Source organism: Helianthus annuus, chromosome 17 (genome assembly GCF_002127325.2).
Source record: "Helianthus annuus cultivar XRQ/B chromosome 17, HanXRQr2.0-SUNRISE, whole genome shotgun sequence".
Lineage (NCBI taxonomy): Eukaryota > Viridiplantae > Streptophyta > Magnoliopsida > Asterales > Asteraceae > Helianthus > Helianthus annuus.
In genome coordinates this window covers 966,091-981,549 of record NC_035449.2, presented here as the reverse complement: position 1 = coordinate 981,549, position 15,459 = coordinate 966,091, and the positions used below count along the sequence as shown (strand labels likewise).

The 15,459-nt window shown below is 38.6% G+C and overlaps 2 protein-coding genes across 2 annotated transcripts; both read left to right on the top strand.

The window, feature by feature from the left end:
* The first annotated feature begins 2,599 nt into the window (after window positions 1-2,599).
* On the top strand, window positions 2,600-4,122 carry LOC110921210 (F-box/FBD/LRR-repeat protein At1g13570). The gene is made up of 3 exons (XM_035986913.1): window positions 2,600-3,252; window positions 3,506-3,664; window positions 3,802-4,122. The coding sequence occupies exons 1-3, from the start codon at window positions 2,605-2,607 to the stop codon at window positions 4,120-4,122; spliced, it is 1,128 nt and encodes a 375-aa protein (XP_035842806.1). The 5' UTR covers window positions 2,600-2,604.
* A 5,070-nt stretch (window positions 4,123-9,192) lies between these two features.
* Window positions 9,193-11,747, top strand: LOC110920899 (glyoxylate/hydroxypyruvate reductase HPR3). The gene is made up of 2 exons (XM_022165118.2): window positions 9,193-9,820; window positions 11,110-11,747. Exons 1-2 carry the CDS (start codon window positions 9,395-9,397, stop codon window positions 11,635-11,637), a joined length of 954 nt encoding a protein of 317 aa, XP_022020810.1. The 5' UTR covers window positions 9,193-9,394; the 3' UTR covers window positions 11,638-11,747.
* The last annotated feature ends 3,712 nt before the right edge of the window (window positions 11,748-15,459 follow it).

The following is a 15,459-nucleotide window of genomic DNA, read 5'->3' as shown; positions in this document are numbered from 1 at the left end:
GTAATGGGTGACCTACTTTTGGATTATCACGTTTTGATCTCTACAAAACGTAAAAATCAGTTTTTGTTAATTTTTTTTTTACCAAACACTCAAAATAGATTTTTTACGATTTTAAAATACAATAATAAAAAAATCAGGTTGAAAAAACAATCCCAATCACACCCTAAGTTGTTTTAAAAAGCTTAGCCAAACATGCCCCTGATATCCAAATAAATAAACTATCTGCGTGCTTGTGATATGAAAAAAGTAGGGGAAAGTTATTGTAAAAATAAACTTAACGTACAAAACATACGAATTGCATGAAAAGGAAAAAGTAGGCGGTGACATTTTTGTAATTATCAGTAACTATCAAAGTTACTATACAAATGTACCTGTAGAGTAATTCTGATCTTTAGTAGAGTAATTTTGTAAAATGGTCTTGTAGAGTAATTTTGTTCTTGTAGGGTAATTATCAAAATTACACTACCCCCTTTCCCCACCCAATTTAAAAACTAAAAGCTAAAAACTAAACCATAAAACTAAACCCCATAACTAAATGCTAACAAAATTACTCTACAAGATTAAAATTACTCTACAGGATCATTTTACAAAATTACTCTACAAAAGATCAAAATTACTCTACAGGATCAAAATTACTCTACAAAAGATCAAAATTACTCTACAGGATCAAAATTACTCTATAGGCTACAAGATCATTTTACAAAATTACTCTACAATAGATCAAAATTACTTTACAAGAACATTTTACAAAATTACTCTATAAAAGATCAAAATTTATTGGAGATATTTTATTCGTCAAAATATATGCACCATATATTTAGTTTCCATGTATTGGTTTATTTCCCTTGATTCATGCCTAAACCCCCGTGTATTTATGTACTGGTCTTCCTTTATTCTTGTGAAGAACACAACAAAGTTTAATAAAAATTCCCTCTGATATTTTTCAAAATTACTCTACAAAAGATCAAAATTACTGTTGTAGAGTAATTTTGATAGTTACTCATAATTACAAAAATGACACCATGTTTTTTCTCTTTTCCTTCAGTTTGTATGTTTGGTACGTTAAGTTTATTTGTATTTAATCTTTATCGAAAAAAGTAACTATTTGTGAATCCCATCCATTCACCCGTGTGAACTAAATCATATTTCAATTTTACTTTACCCATTTTTCTCTATTTTTCTAACCTAACTCGACCAACTGCTGTGATTCCGGCTACTGCCTCACCGGCAGCTCTCGACCCTTGCCTCCGTTGCACACGCAGACCGGTGCACCAACTGCTGTGATTCCGGCTACCGCCTCACCGACAGCTCTCCACCCTTGCCAACGATGCACGCGCAGGTTCGTGTTTTTATTATTTCTACACTTGGATATTTGAAATTAGTTGTTAGATGTTGAGATGCTAATAATACTTCAAACTTGATTCTTCTTCATTACTTCGTTCGTTGTTGACAATTAATTAAATGCTACAAGTAATGTAGTACGCTCTACTTTATTTTGTTTGATTTTAGTGTTTACTGGTTTAGATTGTTACTTGATTTTATTTTTTTCTTTTATCGGTGATTGATTGTTTTCATTTTCAGTTTGTTTTGATTCTGCTTATTTCTACACTAGTTTTATTTGGGGATTTTAGGGCTTCAAATTGTTCACTACTTGATTGTTTTGTTGGTAATTAAATGCTTGTAGTATGCTACTTTATTTCATTTTAATGTTACTTTCATTTGATTTGAAGTTTAGTAATGTAGACAGACACTTATCTTTAGTAACGGATAAGTTGTTTCAACATCAAGAGTTCTTGTGGCGTGGCGGAATACAACAATATTTATGGCCGGTTTGAAGATGTCAGCCTGAAAAGTAGGTGCACCTATAGAAGATTAACCCTTGCCCTTAAGTTACCTGATAACAACGATAATCAGTTAATAGGAATATAAAGTATTTATTTAACACACACTCATGAAAAGAACTGGACCATAGATCTCTTTTTGCAGAAATATAACAGTTGGATAATTAAAGCGTACAACGACAGTAATTCTGATATTTCATTTTAATGTTACTTAATTAATTTTGTATTGATTCTTGCTTGATGGTTCACAGTTGTTGGTTCTATGAAGTTTCCTTGTTTATCTCACATTGAAACCTGAAGTAGGAACAAAATATCTAGATAGAAGTTAACTTGCTTCAATATGGCAGTCCACATGTACCTTTTTTGGGACAATAATGAAATAAACATATCTTTTTTGGGACAATAATGTAATAAACATATCATTTTGGATCTCCAACTAAAGCAACAGTGCCTTCAAGCAATCAAGCTGATATATGATACAAAACAAAATAAAAACCAAGCGAGTTTGTTTAAAAGATCATAATGTAACAAGTTCGCTTTGTTAAGCTGAAGCCCAAACAACCATAATTGTTTTTTTCTCTCTTTTCAGGCATTTAATCAAAGACGCTTTTAACTACATGTAAAACCACTCACTTGTTTAAAAGGTTAATCATGTGTAGATGAACTGAGTTGTAATTAGGACTTATTATGTTGCATTTGGTCTATTTTCTTTGTGTGTTTAGTAAACAGAGTTCATCTTAAGCTCTTTTTCACAGTTTGCAGTATGACCCGAGGAAGGCAGCCTAAGGTGAAAGCCAAATGTTTGTCTAAAGTTGAACGAGTTGATAGAATCACCACACTTCCTCGAGCCATAGTAGAAACTATCTTATGTCTTTTACCAATTAAAGAAGCAGCTAGGACAAGTGTCCTCTCAAGGGAATGGAGGTACAACTGGACCACAATTCCTAAACTTGCGTTTTACCAGGATCATGTGAAAAAATCGTCTGATGGGAGTGAAACATCTGACTTAGAAAGGGCAAGGAACAACATGGACACGAGGTGTAAGCTTATCTATGTTATACACCAAGTTTTGTTACTCCACCAGGGTCTTATACGTGAGTTCACGCTTTCGATGGATGCACATTACACCTGCTTTGAAATTGACCAGATACTACTTCATTTGTCGAGGAACCATGCCGTTAAGAAATTAAGATTTGATTTCTATGATGATAATGCATATTGTTTACCTTTATCTTTGTTCTCGTTGCATCACTTGACGGATTTGGATCTTGAAAATTGTAATATCAACCAGAAACCAATATTCAATGGATTTGGTAGCCTTACAAGCTTATCCTTGATATCTGTAAAGATCTCTAGAAAAGCTCTTCTACATCTTTTATCTAATTGTCCATCACTTAAGTGTTTGTTTATGGTAAGTTCATACTGTATATACATTCTTATGGGCTCTCAAAACTTATCTCAATATTCTTTGTTTTTGCAGCTTAGAGTAGATTTTCTCGGTGATGAAAAACCCAACATTATGGAGCTATTCAAGTGTTTACCTATGATTGAAGATCTGACCACTTGGGGGATGTCATTTCGGTAATATACATCCACATGATCTATAATTTAAGGTAGATAATAAAACTGTGGTTGTTAATCATTGTTTTTGCATGTGGTTGAAGTCGTTAGTTCAAGTCTCAGTTTCACAAGAGCTTCCAACTTCACTAATCCACCTCAAGTACTGCTATATCGAAGAATTGTCTTTTAAAGATGGCTATGGATTGCCTTTTATTGCTGCTTTGATCAAATGCTCCCCAAACTTGGAGACAATTGACCTGGCGGTAAGTTGTACAAGTCTATTGTGTGTCCTATTTATTTGAATATTATGCCAAAGTTCACTGACACAAGACTCCTGCTGAAGATGGATGATGATGATGATGATGATGATGATGATGATGATGATGATGATGATGATGAGATAAAGTCTGTTCTGCTGCATGAATACTCCGTTACGTTGGAAAAATACTCAAATGTTTGGTTGGAGCATCTGAACGAATTGGAGATTGGATATTTCACACATGTGAAGCCTGTGTTGGAGTTGGTGAAGTTTATTCTTGCCAGGTCACCCAATCTAAAGAAGGTGAGTTTGCTAACCAATTCGGTGGTGGACAAGAATGAAAGGTTAGAGATGTTAAAAACTCTTAGGCGCTCCACACGCACCACCGGTGGAAATTGTTGTACGTTGAGTATCGCTTCTTTAAACCTCAAGGATGGTTTTCTTTTGGAGGAAACCTTTTGAAACTCTATGTTGAGATTTATGACAGGCGATGTTACAGTTTTTTTATATTTTGTGGTTCATATGGTTGACAAATGTGACCTTTCTTAAAACTGATTTTTGTAACAACTCTTATTTTCGGATTAGAAAATGTGGTCCCGAAGATCGAACTCTTCCCGGAGATCCGACCGTTGAAACGCCTTGATTTTTGAACAGTAGCTTATTATCGCATAAATGACGCCATTTATTTGTGACAATTTTTGTAGTTTCAAAAGAAGAAAGACACTGATGATAGTTCTTCTATTTTTTTATTTTTTTCTGTGGTTTGTTATCTAATTTTCAGCTAAGAACAATACATTATTTCTCTAAAAAATGCTTGTAAAACGCCATCATGCCACAAACGCCAAACTCACAAACTATAATAAAAGTACTTTAGACAAGTATTATTAAAAACTCAAAAAAAAAGTATAAAACAATGTGCAAGAGAATAGAACAAAGTGCTATCTTTATCTAAACGCCATTAAAAATACAAAACGCCAAAATCTAAAAAGATGGGAGGTGTTACAACCATAAAACAGATGAAGCTGAACAAACAGTAACTACAAACAGTAAGCTGAAACGACGAAAACTTTATTACTAACATTTATTATATTAAAAGCCACTCCATGGGTATTGAATTTATTTATCTTTTCAAAAAGCCATAATTACCTGTCACGTTATAGGACTGCATCTTACATGGCGGCAAAAAAAAGTTATTATAAAAATAGAACAGGTAAACACAACTTAACACTCCACACATTATCTAACACGCCACACATTGTCCAAAACGCCATACAACATAAAAAATGGCTAAAGTTATTGCCTGGAGGTTTGAGAGGTCGGAGAGACGTTTCATCCTAAAGTTCTCTGATAGGAGAAGTGTGAAGGTCAAAACGATCAAGGCCATACTTAGTATGGATAAAGCCGTTCGGAGAGATATTCTGGCCCCTGGGATTCTAAGGGCCGACGATTGTGAAAGGACTCGAAAGGTAATAAGAAGATTGAAGAGAAAATTTCCAGCAGATGATGATGATATTGACGATACTGGTCTACCAACAGTTAGCAGTTGGGGGTTGGATGAACAAGCAAGAAAGGTTAAAGTGACTTATCAACACAGGGTGGAATATTCATTGCCGATGGACGAAATGCTGAAGACACATACATCTTCTTGAACAACTTTGTGATTTAGCACCTTCGAACGATGCAAGATCTAGGGTTGTCATGATATTTAAGTATAGGCTGCAGCAAAAACGAGATGAGATGATGGCGTTATACGCCAATGCAAAATATGATGGTGACGAATATGAAGAAAGTGATGAACAAAGCGATGGTACATCTCTGATGTAATCCCATACACAAAAGACTATTAGTTTGTTTTGATTTCGTCTTAGGCCGCCTGGTATACTCTAACACCCATAGATGTTAATCCTAGTTGGCATCTGTTAACACTCGTCATACCGCTCCTGAAAGGTGTTAAGGGGCATTAAAAGCTTCACGTGTTAAGATGTTAACTAGGAGAAAGAGGGAGGGAATCAAGCATTGAAAATTTGCACTGTCACACCCCAACCGATGGCGGAAACATCGGGGCGTGGCACTGAGCGAAACAGATTGTCCAGAAGTTTCCATAACAACTATGATTACCAATTATTTAAAGCATCACGTCCCATACCATGACATAAAAAGTAACATAATTATTACAGGCAAAGTCAAGACAAATTGTTCTGTTTCGACAACTCAGAACTTAAATATAGACAATTCGTTTATTTGTTTCAAGACCTTTCCTAGCCTCGATTTCACAGCAAGCCAAGCATTTAAACATCTTAAGCACCTGCCACATATGTTAAAGTAAAAGTCAATACACATGGTGTAAAGATGAGCATACAAGTTTAATAGATATAATAGAGTTCGAAATCGATTACGCATAACCAGCACGTACACAGTGTGAAATGAAGCACGTAAGTTATCGACATGATCCTATCAATACCAATGACCGCGGGTTGACTGCCCAAGGCAGTTCGTAATACACACTCACCACTGTGAGCCATGTGATTAATTGTTCTTAACAACCCCTGTGTGAACAGGTGCTGAGTCTAAACTATAGTACTATCGTTGCTAAGGCAGGTAGATAGCAATCCATGTGTAAACATAACAAACAAGCATTCATTAAGTCATGTATAACATGCGGTAACGGTTAGCGTTAAAGTATTACGTAGAGTGTTCGATGTGATTTAGTATAAGTAACGTATGTAACACCCAAAAATGCGTAAAAGCAAAAAGGGTTCGAGTATACTCACAGCGATGATGGATTGAAGGGAGCGCTAGAGTGAGATTAGCCTGATCAGAACGATAGTACAAACGATAAGCGGCGCGTAAAACGGTACAAGGTGAACCAAGGACCAGACGGTAATCCGATCGGATGGCAATCCGATCGGGTGGCCGGTCGATCGGACGACAATCCGTTCGGATGGTCATCCGATCGGATGACCACTCGATTGGATTGTCACCTCGTTTGGTGAGGATGTGTTTGTGTATGATGGCTTGTCTTTTGAAGTTTTCGTTGTAGCATTTAGAAAACAAAGAAGTATCTCTACCTTTCAGGTCAGTCGATCGAACGACTGTTCAATCGGATGACGATCCGATGGGCGAGGTTTCTCAGGTTGAGAACAAGTTCACCGCAGGACGGTCACTTGATCGAATGGCTATCCGATCGAGTGGCATTCCTTATGCATTGAACATGTTGAAAATTGTTTAAGTCCCAAACGTCACATGATCGGACGGTCACTTGATCGGATTGCAATCCGATCGGGTGGTAATCCGTTTCAACGTTCAGATCCTTTGAATAGTTTGAAAAATAGTTTAAGTATGGAACCAAGTGCAGCCCGATCGGACGGTCGGTCGATCGGGCGGCAATCCGATCGGACGGCAATCCGTTCCGACGATCTGATCGTCCTAACACTTGTTTCCGTTTGAAGTGTTGTAGCTTTGAATGAGACGTTTTGATATCTTGCTTGAACAACAGGACCCTTATCTCGTCCCAAGTGACCCGACCGAACATGAATCACCCTAGTCCGAACAGTTCATGGTTCGAGTCGGTTGTTCATGTTCAAACCCGAAATCAATATCTCTCCCGGGTAGAATTCAGATCTGGAACTAATGCATCACTAAGAATGAGTAGAAGATCAGAACAAGCTCCGATTCCATCGGGTTTGAGTGCATTGAGTGTAAAAGAGTTGAAAGAAAGTTGGAAAACCATCTTTCAATCCTTTTCACCATGAATATGTTCAGATCTATGCAAGATCTTTGTTTATTTATGTGGAAATCGTCCAGATCTAAGTTGTTCTTGGTGGATTGAAGCCAAAACATGAAGTTCATATGAACACCATGATGACATCATCCTAGAACACCTCAAATCTATTGATTTCACGGTTAAAAGTTAAGATTCAAAAGATAGAAAGGTGTAGGAGTACGTGTAGATTAAGAAAGTACAAGATTTAGGTTGGAAACTTACAAGATTAACGAGAAATCGGAAGAAAAGTGGGCTGGAGCGAGTGAGCAGAGAGAGAGAGAGCTGTCAATATCAAGTGATGTGACATATGAGGGGTATTTATAGGGTTTCCATAAAAGGAAAGTGGGGAAGTAGCTGGTCGATCGGGTAGCAACTCGATCGGATGGCCACTCGATTCGAGTGTTTGGCGCCACGAGTTTTGCTGTTTCGATTCGCGTGCTGAGCGTTGCGATGCGATAGGGTTTCCCATTAAATTACTTTTAATCTCAACTACTATATCTAACATACAATCATCATAATTGACTTGCGTTTAGCGTTTGCGATTCGATTGCGATAGAGTTGCGATTGCGTTTCATTAATCACCACAACATAACATAAATAAACGTGCACAAGCAACACATAAAGACACACACACGTAAAACAATATCCAGAACGCATAATTCGAGTTGCGGGTGTGAATGCGATAAGCGATAAAGCGATAAATCATGCGATAAACATCAATTAAACCTCGATTATTAACAAGTACTCCACATAATACAACTAATCGTAAAAGCATAAAAAGACTATCTACAAGTCAAAGAAGTCAAAACAGGAATCTAGCAAGGAGTGATAGATCGCAATTAGCAATTTTGTCTCCCTTTGACTTCAATCTTGACTTTGACTTTGACTTTCGAAACACGGGGTGTTACATGCACACACACAAGATGCTATATATATGTACTTTAATTAATTTAAGGGGCGTTAATGGGGGTTAAACCATTTCCTTGTTGTAAGGTAAAGTGAAAGATCCCCCCACTTGTGGCCTAGTGGTAGGAGACTTGGGTTTTCCTAATGGAGACTCAAGTTCAATTCCCACTTGTGTCATATTGGGGTGGATATTGGGCAATGATGGTGACAAACCCACTGAGGGGGGTTCGATCCTGAGCCGCACCCCAGTTTTCATCCGGCTGTTACTTCAGCGAGGCAACTCGTGTGGAGGCAGTACAGTTTTCGGGGGAACGCCGTAACCAAGTCTAGCCAACCCAGCGCGGGCCCGGTTAAGACAACGTAAGTCTGGGCAGACTTGGCTAGGGCTGCCGATTAGGCGGTGTGACATTGGGTCACTCAAAAAGAAAGTCACCATTAAAAAAAAAGTAAAGTGAAAGAGGGTCAAGTGGGTGATGTGACGCCTACGTGTAGTTAAGGGACGTGAAAGTATACCCCATGACCTTATTGTAATCTTATGAAATATTAATGAATTATTAAGAACACCATGAACGCCAAAAAATTTACCTTTATAACATACTTTATAACATATATGTGATTAATTCACCTGAGAATGCCATAAACGCCAAAAAAATTATATATGTGCACAAAACGATTAATTCAACGAGACAGATCTAAAAAAAACAGTAAAACATCAGGTGGTTATTGAAACTAATTAAACGCCAAAAAAATCTTAGACGCAAAAAATGAAGCAGTATTGTACACACACATTAGAAAAAAGAAGATTAAAATGACAAAAAAGTACCTTCCATCCTGATTATATTTCGCGCCACATGTTGATCAGGATGTGTTTTCACTATTTTCACATCTTAGGATGTTTTTCTCTTGATTCCGTTATTATTATTATTATTATTATTATTTTTTATTATTAAACCTTGAAGAGATACCAAGAATAGAAGGAAATGTATTCTATATTGAGGGTTGGAGTATCCATCCATCCATCCATCCGTGGGCTTCCTTAAACTTTGGGACAAGTGAAAACCGTCGATGGCCGACTCAACCGTCGTCCCTGCTGCAATCATCCATCGCGACCCTCAATTCAAATACTCTTTCCCCGCGACTGAACACATCTACAACTCAATCGAGTCTTCGGACCCTTTGTACCCGCTCCACCGACAAACCGCTCGGGTCCTCATCGTCATCGGTCCTAGCACCCTCAGGTCTCAGCACTTGGACCAATATCCTTCCGTTGAGTTGGTTGTTGGAACATCCGCCGGTGTTGACCATATTGACTTGGCAGAGTGCCGGCGCCGTAATATTCGTGTAACCAGCGCCGGTTCAGCCTTTTCTGAAGACGGAGCCGATTATGCTATTGGGCTTTTAATGGACGTTCTCCGACGTCTTACTGCTGCCGACAGGTTTGTTCGGGCCGGCTTCTGGCCCATCAAAGGCGTGTATCCTCTTGGAAACAAGGTAGGTACTCATTCTGATCCAATTTCCATATCATATCCACCTTTTTTTTTCATTGAACTAATATAATGTTTAGCCACAACAAACTTTTATTAAAATAAACGCTATTCAATTTTAACATTTACACATCCATTCTCTTATTATGTCTTGGCTAAAATAAAAATAATGTTGGAGATGAGGGAGAGACATCATTAATTTCTAGACGGATCGACTTGAAGAAGATGAATAAGTAAAAACACGTAGAAAAATATGGTTATATCTTAACTGGTTTAGGGATTATCGCCTGTCTTATGGGTGTTTGGTTTAACTTTTTTTTTTTAAACGACCAGACAGAAAATTTTTATTAATAAATACTAGCAAGACGCTGGTCACCAAACTTACAAAGAACCAAACATAGAAATACAGTCAAACTAATACACCACAGTGGAAGATTAACCAAAGATGTTGAAGCTGCTCCAATTCTCCCATGTAATCGAGGTTTCTTTCGACCGATTTCTGACCCACATGAAGGCGAGAGATTTGACTTCATCCAAAACTCTGGTAACCGACGGCTGAATGTTAGTGAACAAGGCGTTGGGATTGCGACTTATTTTATTAAACGATGATTGCTTGCTGTATTTTTTTTTTTTTTTAATTTAGACACAAAATAATTTAATTTGTTTAACAGAAACCTTCAAATGCATGGTTACAAGGATAATTACAAAAATGGCCATCATAGAACAAAATTTTCCAATAAGTATTAGAGTTATAGACCTCCTATTTAGACTTTTCCAAAGTAGGCAAAAAGCGGGGCTTAGTTGTCTCACACAAAATGTAGGTTTAGCCATCTTAACCATTCAGCCGTCTCGAAAAAAGTGTAAGCTTAGCTGTCTCAGACATTTAGCCGTTTTAGTCACCTAAGAAAACATGTAGGCTAAATCCTAGTTGTCTCGTTAAAATTGTATGCTAAATCTAGCCGTCTCAGCCGATGGAGTTAATTGGTGTTAAAGGGGGGCTGATTATTTCGGAAAAGTCTAAAAAGGATATCTATATTGGAAAAATTTTGGCGTCTATTTTTGCAATTATTCCTAATTAAAAACACTGATTGTATAGTATATAAATATTGCTACTTTTATTATGATTCATGAATCATCGATGTTGGTTTTATTAGGAAGGAAATGGCATCAAGAAGTTTTTTCTTTTTGGAATACATCATCATTTGGTCGCAAATATATCCCACTGTTTGCTTAACAACTATTATGGAATTTAGTTTACCTAATAACACTATCTGATAACCAACTTCCATTTTTTAGCTAGGGGGGAAACGAGTTGGGATTGTTGGGCTTGGAAATATTGGCACCCTCGTTGCTAAACGGCTCGAGCCCTTTGGCTGCACCATTGCCTACAACTCAAGAAACAAGAAGCCCCAAGTTCCATATGCATTCTACCCCACCGTCCTTGATCTTGCAGCGAACAGTGATTCTCTAATTGTTTGTTGTGCGTTGTCTGACAAAACTCGCCACATCATTAACCGTGATGTCTTGACTACCCTCGGGAAGAAAGGCGTTATCGTCAATATTGGGCGTGGGGCCCTTGTGGATGAAAAGGAACTAGTGAAGTTCTTGGTTGAAGGTGAGCTTGGGGGAGCAGGTCTTGATGTGTTTGAGAATGAACCCGGTGTACCAAAAGAGTTATTTACGCTTGACAATGTTGTTTTGTCTCCACATAGAGCTATTTTAACACCGGAAGCGTTTGCTAATGTTAGGGAGGTAGTGATCGGGAACATAACGGCTTTTTTCTTGAATAAATCATTGTTGTCTGAAATTAATCTGTGTGATTAATGTTGACATGAATCGATGTCACATATAATATTGTATCAATTTGGTCGTAGTATTGCGGCGTATGTTGAACTTTAATCAATAAGATTGTTGTTTATGAAATTAAATGTCTATATTCGTTTCCTTTTGTTCTTTTTGAACCAATTTTATTGTGTGATTTCAGAACATGTTATATGAGAACCACCATATTTTTGTCTTTTTATGCCTTTTTTTGCTCCTTACAGCTCTGCATGTTATATGAGAACCACCATATTTTTGTCTTTTTATGCCTTTTTTTTCCTTACAGCTCTGCATTTTAATCAAGTAATTATTATTTTTAATTAATTTATATTTATACATCTAAACTTTAATAGAGTTATCATACAACCCCAAACTTAATAATTATTTTCTTTTAATAACTTTTAACTTTAGACGTGTTTACTTAATTGTGTGGCTTGCTTATTTTAACGTCATTTAAATGTGATGTTTTTTAAATACAAATGTACATGTTGTCAAAACCGACCTTACATATTTGTCGTCGGATCTACATCCTGGCACAATACGTTACTGATATTCGTTTTATGGTTTGTTTACTTAATGTTTGCAATACCAACATGAAGGACTCAAATTATTCATCTGGAAAATATAAGGATGGTTCGGTTCGGTTTTGGTCTAATGATAATTATTAATATTATATTATTTTATAGTTTTATGTTTATCTTTAGTTTTTTCAATTAATTGTTTTAGTTGCGAATTGGTAAAAGATTGAGTAGATGAACCTAACTCAAATTCAAGTCGGGGTACGTAGCATAGTTTGATTAGTTTTTTAAAGTGTTCTATAATCGGAATTTATGAGTCGGTGGGTTAGGCTATATAATACAGAGCTGTTCTAATGTTTTTGGATGCCCTAAGCAAACTACAAAGGTGGGGCCCTTTGAATGGGTATAAAGAAAACATCGGTTCTGCTATCTTCCTTCTAAGTATCAGTCGCAAGCACAATATCAAAATTCAAAGATTCAAAGTATCAATTAGGAATTTAGGGAAAACAATGATTAAGTGAATCACAATACATAGAGATTACTTGTCGTTAACCAACCTGTATTATCCTTGCGACACCACTAATTTCCCATAATTTCACGTCTGATTTTTCCCCAATTGGCGATACCATTGAGCAAAATGGGCATGTGCGACGTTACAGTTAGTGAGAATAACACTGACGGCCTAAATTAAATACGAATTGCATATTGCTTGGTGTTAGAATTAGGCTCTTTTATTTTACAATTGGTTATATATTTGGGCCTAATACATAATACATATATGCTATAAAAAGATTTTTAAAATATTTAAAGGCCCTAGGCCGTTGCCTACTCGTGTAATTTGTATGTAAGTTTCAAATAAATACAAGTGAGTTTTGTATTTATTTTCGTTCCTTGCGTAAGTCGAGAGTTGGTATTATCGTTGCAGCTTGTGTTTGCTAGTGAAACTTCTTGATTCACTTGTGTTTATATTCAACATAAACTACTAGTTATCATAATAATTCACAAGAGATTGAACTTGTTGATATGGATATGAAAACACAGGTACCTGAACACATACAAAATTGAGTATATCTACAAACCACAATTAGTTTATTCGTGATATTTTCAGCAGCATAGCTAGCGATACCATCCGCTCAAATTTTGTCACCACAAGCCACCTGCAAACAAATAATTTTTTTTTTAATAATAATATATTTTATTCGAAGTGAGCGTAATAAGTTACATCAAAACAGAAGGTAGACGGGCAACAAGCTGTGCCGCCAATCCTTTCTGAATTGCAAACCCCAACCTCCCGAACACAAACCCCTGCCCCCCTGGGGTCGAACGATTGCTGTGGATAACCCGTTGAACCCTCGTCAAGAAGTTGATGGCTTCTGGCGCTAGGGAGCCAAAAGTATCAAAGGTAAAAGAGATAAAGACATGTTGGTTCTCTGCGCAAGCTTTAGCGTGCTTATCCACTTTCTTTGATTCTGCCTTTCTTGCTGCTAGTCCAGCTACAAACCCGTTTTCCCTTAAAACAACCAAAGGGGAAACCCCCGTGAGGTCTACACAAGCATGTTTCCCCCCAGCCCAGCCAAAGACGAGCAGATCCGCTGGTCGCAGAGTAGATCTCCCTTCCATAGGGTCCGTGAGGAAATTCACAGGGGCCTCTTTCTTAGCAGAAATCCCAGCTCTTCTTAAGATGTCCCCCAAAACATCTCGCACCCAGTCATGCCGATATTTAAACCCAGGGAGCTCTTTACAGTGAACTGCGTGCTCCCCATATTTATCCATACAAGCTTTACGACATATCGGGCAGGTTTCATCTTCTGGGTACATAGGGATCATTAACCAGTATTTGAGAATGGTTCTATATTCTACTGCCGACATGCATTGTCCTAACCCCTCAATCGGGATAACGGTCAAAAATTCCTGAGCATGGGGACCCTTCAGACACTCAAACACCGCCTTCTGGCGGGGTGACAAATCAAAAGCTTCTCCCAGGCTTTGAGCGATTTTGCTAAAAAGTGCATTCGCCAAAGTTTTTTGCGGCTTCGAGGGGGCGGTGTCCTTGTTAGAGAAACCACCAATATCGAAGTCTGGGAGAGAGACCTTTAAGCGTTCGAGCGCTTGTTGATAGTCTGGGTCAAGCCCGACGACCCCACCGTTTCGAAGGATATGATCCTGTAGTTCCCAAGACTGAGCTCTAGACGCCACAAAGGCATAAGCCCCAACATCTCGGGCTGAGAAGAGGCCCAAACCACCTAGACGCATTGGCAAAGATGCTAGACGCCACTGGAGGTCACCAAAGAAGGGGCCGCCACCCACTACTATGTCTTCTATAGCCTTTCTAAGGCCATCATCGAACCGAGATACCGCACCCTCCATCAAATGGGGTTGACAAGGCCGCAGCCCAAAAAGCAACTTAGCAACACCCATGCACGACCTTAGCAGGAGGAGTTCACATTGGGGATCCCTCAGGCAGGGTAAGAGTTTCATAAGGTCAATCGCCCCTGAGGCCCGCCGCCCTGCCAACTCTCCAATAAAGCTAGGATCCCGACTAACAGCTCCACCAAGGAGCTTAACCCCCTTCACTGGTCTACCGATCCCTCTCGGGAAAAGCCCGTCCTGAACTTTCTGGCCGTCGCATGTCGGCCAATAAACCTCTGTTTTCTTAATATTGAGATAAAGCCCTAGAGATGGCCCCTCCTCGTTGATGATGTCTAAGGCCTTAGTAACCTCAGAGGCGTTGCCGATAATCGTCCCATCATCCAAATACCAAGCATGAAACGGGAGTTTACAGCGGTTCTGAACTCGGAGAATAAGGGGGTGTAAGGCGAGGGCAAAGAGAAGGGCCCCCAAAGGATCTCCTTGTTGGACTCCGGTAGTAGCCCCAATACACTCGTTACCAACATACAACCTAGCAGGCTGAGCGTAAAGAAATTGGACCCACCGATAGATTGACGGGCAACGCTAATGAACCTCTTGGAGAAAGGCTGTGCGGTCGATCGTGTTAAAAGCATTGGAGAAATCCACAGTAAGCAAGGCTAAGGAACCATCTGCATGAAACGAGTTGAGAAACCTGTTTGCACTGTGAAGTACCGCCTCTGCCCCATTTGGCATCCCCACCCCAAACTGATAGTCACCTAAGTATTCGGTCATTTCTTTCCCGACCTTCTTCATCGCCACCTTGGAAACCAACCTTCGCCAAATACCCCCCACAGCAATAGGCCGAATTCCTTTATCAGGTTTCAATAAGGGGGTGAGGGGGGGGGGGGGGGCGAGGCAACAAACTCAACAAGCACCATAGGGCAGGATCCCCCAAGCC

Bases quoted from the DNA above. Each gene is read 5' to 3' on its own strand.
- LOC110921210 (XM_035986913.1), top strand. From the start codon at position 2,605: ATGACCCGAGGAAGGCAGCCTAAGGTGAAAGCCAAATGTTTGTCTAAA. The intron at 3,253-3,505 runs GTAAGTTCATAC...ATGTGGTTGAAG, and splicing joins CACTTAAGTGTTTGTTTATG to TCGTTAGTTCAAGTCTCAGT. The intron at 3,665-3,801 runs GTAAGTTGTACA...GATGATGATGAG, and splicing joins TGGAGACAATTGACCTGGCG to ATAAAGTCTGTTCTGCTGCA.
- LOC110920899 (XM_022165118.2), top strand. From the start codon at position 9,395: ATGGCCGACTCAACCGTCGTCCCTGCTGCAATCATCCATCGCGACCCT. The intron at 9,821-11,109 runs GTAGGTACTCAT...TCCATTTTTTAG, and splicing joins TGTATCCTCTTGGAAACAAG to CTAGGGGGGAAACGAGTTGG.